The sequence below is a fragment of the Cebus imitator genome, unplaced genomic scaffold (genome assembly GCF_001604975.1).
Source record: "Cebus imitator isolate Cc_AM_T3 unplaced genomic scaffold, Cebus_imitator-1.0 Scaffold0, whole genome shotgun sequence".
NCBI lineage: Eukaryota > Metazoa > Chordata > Mammalia > Primates > Cebidae > Cebus > Cebus imitator.
This window is the reverse complement of record NW_016107315.1, coordinates 5,087,736-5,095,194: the sequence shown is the minus strand read 5'-3', so window position 1 is coordinate 5,095,194 and position 7,459 is coordinate 5,087,736. Positions and strand designations below refer to the sequence as shown.

The 7,459-nt window shown below is 45.7% G+C and overlaps 1 protein-coding gene across 4 annotated transcripts in view; it reads right to left on the bottom strand.

Moving 5' to 3' along the window:
- QRICH1 (glutamine rich 1) overlaps positions 1-7,459 on the bottom strand; it is a 59,211-nt gene that overhangs the window by 2,598 nt on the left and 49,154 nt on the right. For all 4 annotated transcript variants that reach the window (XM_017508097.2, XM_037744528.1, XM_017508172.2 and 1 more), the window contains 3 exons: positions 1,582-1,690; positions 1,080-1,231; positions 643-733 (listed from right to left, as the gene is read on the bottom strand). In XM_017508097.2, the coding sequence (XP_017363586.1) occupies positions 643-733; positions 1,080-1,231; positions 1,582-1,690 (352 nt within the window). The remainder of the gene's footprint in view (positions 1-642; positions 734-1,079; positions 1,232-1,581; positions 1,691-7,459) is intronic.

Sequence of the window (7,459 nt, the reverse complement as noted above, 5' to 3'; positions counted from 1 at the left end):
TACAGATAGGAGGGGACACAGGTAGCAAAGTTACACAAATACAAAATAATAAACAGGAAATAGCCACAGGGAAGAGGTGGAGAATCTGGAAAAATTCTCTGATAAGCTGTGTTTAAGTTGAGAAGAGGAATAATATAATGCCCTTGAGTGGAGAGGAGCTAGTGTGGCTAGGGAACTAAGAGCTCCACAGACATGAGGTTAGCAAGGGGAAGTGCGTGAAAAGCCTTGACTGCCATAAAAGGATTATTATATAGAGTAATGAGAAACTACTGAATGGGCAAAAGGGAGAAAAAGCTGAGAGGAGTCCCACCTAGATTAATGGTGGCCGTGACAAAAAGTCAAGGTCAGGAAGCAGGGCCATGCTCAATGTGTGATGAAGGTAGAGTCTCTGTACCTCCACACCCTTTTCATGAAAAGTGACTGTAGGGACCCAGGACCCCTTTTTCTATCAGTGCTAGGCAAATCACACACCTTTGGAAAGCCAGAGCAAGGCTGCTTCTAAATTTAGCTTTTTGGAAGTGTTTTTACTTGGTTTGAGACTAGAGAATGCCTTTCCCTTGTGATATCACACAAGTGAGCATGCACATGCATACATACACACACACACGTGCATATGGATAGCCAGTCACAAAGTCTCCTCACCATTTGAAGAGGTAGAAATCGTAGAGCTTGATGGGACATCTCAATGGATTCTCTGGATTTTCCGTCTGTTCTGCATACATGTCATCTGTAACTATAAAACACACATCCCCACCACCACGGACATGGCATTAGACTGCCTTACCTCAAGCCCAGATCAGGAACCTTAGGCTTTCAGCCAGTCCAACTAGGAAATACAGGGTGCAGGGAGGAAGGTATGAGGCATGGGCAGTGACTACTAAGGGAAAAGGCAGCTATTCTCTGGGGCTTTCTCTGCTTCTAGGAGGAAAGTTTGGAGTTTTTGGCTGGGGAGAAGAGAGTGGAGAATTTTATCCAGCAACTCCCAACCTTCACACTTATCACTGGCCCCACAGGTACAAAGGCAGGACAGAGAATGTCAAGTAGCACCTGTTTTTGTCATCCCTGCCTCCTTTCCTTACCTTTCTGGCCGGTCTGGTGTATTCCAAGGGCCTTCAAATACCGGATACTCGTGCTTTTATCCTTAGGATTAGAGGGGTTTTTCTTTGTCTGTCGCAAAACCTTGGAGAAGGCCAGCTTCATGTGCTGGTCCACTGTCTTCAACAGGAAGTACCTGGATCACAAGTAAAAGCAAGGCAGAGGGAGAGGGTGCCGGGAGGATACCGTGACTTACCCTCTGCCCACTGGTGCCTCAGAGCAGCCACTGCCCACACTCCCAGGATCTGGGCAGGTCCATACCCAAGCACAGTGTCCAGTGCAGGAGCCACATCAAGATGGGTGGTAGGGGTCTAGCAAGGCTGTTTGCCTCACTGGTTGCCAAACAAAATGCAGCCAAGTGGGGCTAGGGCTTTCAGTAGCTCAAAGTTTCTCAAGTGTATGTCAGAGGAATTCAGAAGTCCTCTTGGATAGTTTCCACACTCTTCACTGGACAGATGCCAGCAGTGGAGCCTCTAGAACACTTACTTGGTATTAAAGAACATGAGGGTGGTCAGCAAGGTAGAGGGGGAGTGAGCCCCAAGCTGCTTGCACTCCCACAGCATCTCCTCAGTCACGTGGCTGGGCAGGACATAGCCTAGGAGGAATACAGTACTGCTACAACAAGAGGATGGCAGGTAGTCTCTCAAAGGCACAATATGGAAGGTGTGAAACATAAAGACCACACAGGAGTATAAGTTTCATTAATCAGGGGAGTCTCCCAAAGTATGGCAAAAACCATCTGGAAATCTTGTTAAAACAGATGGCTGGGTCTCAACTTCTTTCTGAGGTAGAACCTGATAACGAGCATTTCTAACGCCACACTTGAGAACCACAGCCTTATATGATTGTTGTTACCCTCCAATCCAAGGTTAACATGAGGCAAAAAGACTGCCCTAAGGGACAATGAAGTACCGAAAACTATAAACCAGACTCTGTATATATGCATACTTCTCTGAGAGTATACAGAGTTTTGCTTATTTTCAAAGTTGGTCCAGGGCCCAAAGAACTGGTATGCACGCCCGTTGGTATTTGTCTTTTTTTAAAAAAGGAAGGCTAGGCATGGTGGCTCACACCTGTGATCCCACAACTTTTGGAGGCTGAGGTGGGAGAATTACTGGAGCCCAAGAGTTGAACGCCAGCCTGGGCTACATAGTGAAACCTCATCTCCACTAAAAATCAAAAAAATTAGTTGAGTGTGATGGTGCACACTTATGATCCCAGCTACTAGGGAGGCTGAGGTGGGAGAATTCCTTGAGCCTGGGAGGTCAAGGCTACAGTGGGCCGTGACCAAAACACTGTACTTAAGCCTGGGTGACAGTGAGATCCTGTCTCAAAAAAAAGGAAAAAAAGGAAAAACAGATGGAGTTTGATGGAGTTTCATTCTGTTGCCCAAGCTAGGGTACAGTGACACAATCATGGCTAACTGCAGCCTTGAGCTCTTCGGCTCAAAGAATCCTCCTGCCAGATTGCCGAGCAGTTAGAAATACAGGTGTGAACCAACACACCGAGAAAATATGCCAGTATTTGAGCTGTTATAAGTTCTCCTCACAAAGCTGATATTACTGTAAGACCCCAGTTCATAAGTGAACCCAGAGCTAGGCATGGGCAAAGGTCAGTAATTTAAACAAGAGCCCTGGTCAGCAAGGTCTGCACCAAAGAAAGATGACATTTGATATAACCACTAAGGCCCCTTCATGTGCTGAAGTCAGTCAATATGCAGGTATTTGGGTAATGGGGGCATGATGATATAGCAGCAGGCAATAGTATTATCCTGTAGGGTTTCAGGATTCTCCAAGCAAGCAGAGTGTGTGACACTTCCTGGAAGCAGAAAAAGGAACATTCTGCCCGAAACACTCCTCTTCTGTGTTGCTCTTGCCAGAATAAAGTTAGCTCTCTATTGTAGCGCACTTCCATCTATTTAAGGCAGTCCTGACTCTATTTGTGTCTACCTTTCGGCTATTCTGTGACCCAGTGGCAATGAGAAAAGCTTTTCTGCTCTTAGACATATTGGAAGCCCCCAAGAGGCAGGATGAGCCGAAAACAGCCCTCCTCTGGAAGGAAAGACTCAAGGAATCCTCCCACCTTAGCCTACCTAGTAGCTGGGATCACAGCTGTATGCCATCACACTCAACTAATTTTTTTGATTTTTAGTGGAGATGAGGTCTCACTATGTTGCCCAGGCTAGTCTTCAACTCTTGGATTCAAGCAATTCTCCCACCTTGGCCTCCCAAAGTTTTAGGATTACAGGTGTGAGCCACCATGCCTGGGCTTCCTTTTCTTAATAATGGTTCTCCTAGGAACACTTATTGGCATACTTTTGTATGTTCCACTTCTCTGGGTTCTCTCTGCCACTTGCTCCCTCTGACGTCACTTCCCTAATTTTATTCTCTTCTCTACAACTTATAATCAACTTGGCTGGGTGTGGGGGCTCACATCTATAATCTCAGCACACTGGGAAGCCAAGGGAGAACTGCCTGAACCCAGGAGTTCAAGACTAGCCTGGGCAACACAGGGAGACATGACTAATAAAAATAAATAAATAAACAAATAAATAAATAAAAAAGAGCTGAGTGCAGTGGCTCGTGCCTGAGTCCCAGCCTGAGCCCAATAGGGCGAGGCAGCAATGAACCATTATCCTACTGTTATACTCCATCCTGGGTGACAAAGCGAAACCCTGTAAGAAAAAGTAAATTAAGTTGGGCACTTTTGCCTACAATCCCAGCACTTGGGAGGCCGAGGCAGGCAGATCACGAGGCCAGGAGTTCAGCCTGACCAACGTGGTGAAACGCTATCTCTACTAAAAATACCAAAATTAACCGGTTGTGGTGGCACACGCCTATAGTCCCAGCTACTCGAGAGGCTGAGGCAGGAGAATCATTTGAACCAGGAGGCAGAGGTTGCAGTAAGCCAAGACTGTGCCACTGCACTCCAGCCTGGGCGACAGAGCAAGACTCTATCTCAAGAAACAAAAAAGGAAAAGAAACACAGTCTGGGCATGGTGGCTCACGGCTGTAACCTTGACAGGCTGAGGGAGGTGGATCACTGGAGCCCAGGAGTTTGAGACCAGCCTGGGCAACATGGCAAAACCCCATTTCTACCAAAAAAAAAAAAATTGTCAGGTGTGGTGGTATGCCCCTGTAGTCCCAGCTACTTGGGAAGCTGAGAGGTGGAAGGATTGCTTCAGCCCAGGAAACAGAGATTGCAGTTAGGCAAGATCAAGCCACTGAACTTCAGCCTGGGAAACAGAGCAAAACCCTGTGTCAAAATAAAAAACTAAATAAAAATAAAATAAAACGAACTCTACTGTCTGAGGGCCAGGGTTCCTAGCATGTGACTAAGGAGCTATAGGCAAAAAAACAAAAACAAAAACCTAAGGCAGTAGCCTTACATTTCTAAATCTGAACTACAGGGACCAAAAAAATATGTTTTATATTTAAAAACAATTTCTAGTTCTGCTCACAAAGACTAGAAACCAAGACCAATCTAGGTATAATAAGTACCCCTAGCACACACAGTAAGGTACTGAAATACCATTTCCCAATAAAATGGACCAGGCTTGGGCTGGGCACGGTGGCTCATGCCTGTAATCCCAGCACTCTGCGACGCCAAGGTTGGTGGATCACCTGAGGTCGGGAGTTTGAGACCAGCCTGACCAACATGGAGAATCCCGGTCTCTACTAAAAACACAGAATTAGCTGGGCATAGTGGTGCATGCCTGTAATCCCAGCTACTTGGGAGGCTGAGGCAGAAGATTTGTTTAAATCCGGGAGGGAGAGGTTGTGGTGAGCAGAGATCGTACCATTGCACTCTAGACTGGGCAACAAGAGCGAAACTCTGTCTCAAAAAAATTAAAAAGAACTAGGATCCAGAACTTAAGGATTCTGCATTAGGACAAGAAATGTCCAAGATGGGATAAACATTCTGTCAAATCAGAAATCAAGAAAGAATACTAGGGTTATGTCAAAATGACTTAGGAGTCAATTTAAAGAAGCTCCTAATGGCCAATGATGGGACATTTGTGCATCAGTAATGATTGCAATGAGCTGAATCTCATTAAATATGTTTAAATCTGTAAGTTCACAATGACTTTTTTTATTTTTTGAGATGGAGTCTTGCTCTGTAGCCCAGGCTGGAGTGCAGTGGCACAATCTTGGCTCACTGCAACCTTCGCCTTCCAGGTCCCAGTTCAAGCAATTCTTCTGCCTCAGCCTCCAGAGAAGCTGGAATTACAGGCACGTGCCACCATGCCCAGCCAATTTTTGTATTTTTAGTACAGATGAGGTTTCACCATGTTGGCCAGGCTGGTCTTGAACTCCTGACCTTGTGATCCGCCTGCCTTGGCCTCCCAAAGTGCTGGGATTACAGGTGTGAGCCACCACGCCCGGTCCACAATGACTTTTAAAATAAAACAAGTAAACCTTAATTGGACATCACTGAGAGAAGCTGGTGATCTAACTCATTTTTGTAAAAACTGATAAGGAAAGGAAAACAAAACCAAAAACAAACCAAGCCTCCTCTATACAATCTATACGATTATGAATCCAAAGAGTTAAAGACAGAAAGTTAGGGCCAGGCATGGTAGCTCATGCCTTTACTCCCTGTACTTTGAGAGGCCAAAGTGTGCGGATTGCCTAAGATCAGGAGTTCGAGACCAGCCTGGGCAACATGGCAAAACCCCGTATCTACAAAAAAATACAAAAATTAGCCAGGCATGGTGGGATGCACCTGTAGTCCCCAGCTACTTGAAGGGCTGTGGTGGGAGGATCGCTTGATCCCAGAAGGTTAAGGCTGCAGCGAGCTGTGTTCACATCACCACAATCCAGTCTGGGTGATAAAGCGAGACCCCGTCTCGTAGAAAGGGCAACTATGACATAATCTTACCAAAAAGAAAACCAAAAAATCAGAATCAATCTGTATATTCAACTACCAATCAACCATAAATACATAAGGAAAAAAGAATATGTTAAACTACACTGGATGTAATCAGCAAAAAATAAGACTCTGACAATTTCAAAGGCTAGTTTCTTCCATGAATATATTGTAAGACAAAATGGAGGAGGAAATTAGGATTAACAGTAAATATTAAGGCTGGGAGTGGTGGCTCATACCTGCAATTCCAGCACTTTGGGAGGCTGAGGCAGGCAGATTGCCTGAGCTCAGGACTAGCGTGGGCAACACGGTAAAAAGCTGTCTCTACTGAAATACAAAAAACTGGCAGGGTGCGGTGGCTCATGCCTCTAATCCCAACACTTTGGGAGGCCTAGGCAGGCGGATGACCTGAGGTCAAGAGTTTGAGACCAACCTGGCCAACATGGTGAAACCCATCTCCACTAAAAGAACATAAAAATTAGCTGGGCATGGCAGCATGCACTTATAGTCCCAGCTATTTAGGAGGCTGAGGTCAGAGAATTACTTGAACCCGGGAGTTGGGAGGATGTAGTGAGCCAAGATCACACCACTGCACTCCAGCCTGGGTGACAGAGCAAGACTCCATCTTAAAACAAACAAAAAGCAAATATTAAAAAAACATAGCTGGGCAGGGCACAGTGGCTCACACCTGTAATCCCAGCACTTTGGGAGGCCAAGGCAGGGGGGGATCACCTGATGTCAGTAGCTCGAGACCGGCCTGGCCAACATGGTAAAGCCCTGTCTCTACTAAAAATACAAAAATTAACTGGGCATGGTGGTACCCGCCTGTAGTCTCAGCTACTCAGGAGGCTGTGGCATGAGAATCACTTGAATCCAGGAGGCGGAGGTTAGAGTGAGTGGAGATCTTGCCACATAACTCTGACCTGGGCGACAGAGAGAGACTGTCTCAAAAACAACAACAAAAAAAGACACAGCCAATTTCAATATGTAGACTTTTTTTTAAACCTTTATTCAGATAAATCAAAATAATGAAATTTATGATACTATTAGAAATTTTGATAAAGGGTAGACTTTTAATGACACATATATACTTTTTAATTTTATTTTGAGAGAAAGTCTCACACTGTTGCCCAGGCTGGAGTGCAATGGCGAGATTTCCGCTAGCTGCAACCTCCGTCTCCCAAGTTTAAGGGCCCGCCACCATGCCTGGCTAATTTTTTTTTTAATTTTTAGTAGACAGGGTTTCACCATGTTGGCCAGGCTGGTCTCGAACCCCTGACCTCATGATCCACCCGCCTCATCCTCCCAAAGTGCTGGAATTACAGGCATGAGCCACCATGCCCAACTGCTTATTATTATTATTATTATTATTTTCTTTGGGACGGAGTTTCGCTCTTGTTACCCAGGCTGGAGTGCAATGGCACGATCTCGGCTCACCGCAACCTCCGCCTCCTGGGTTCAGGCAATTCTCCTGCCTCAGCCTCCTGAGTAGCTG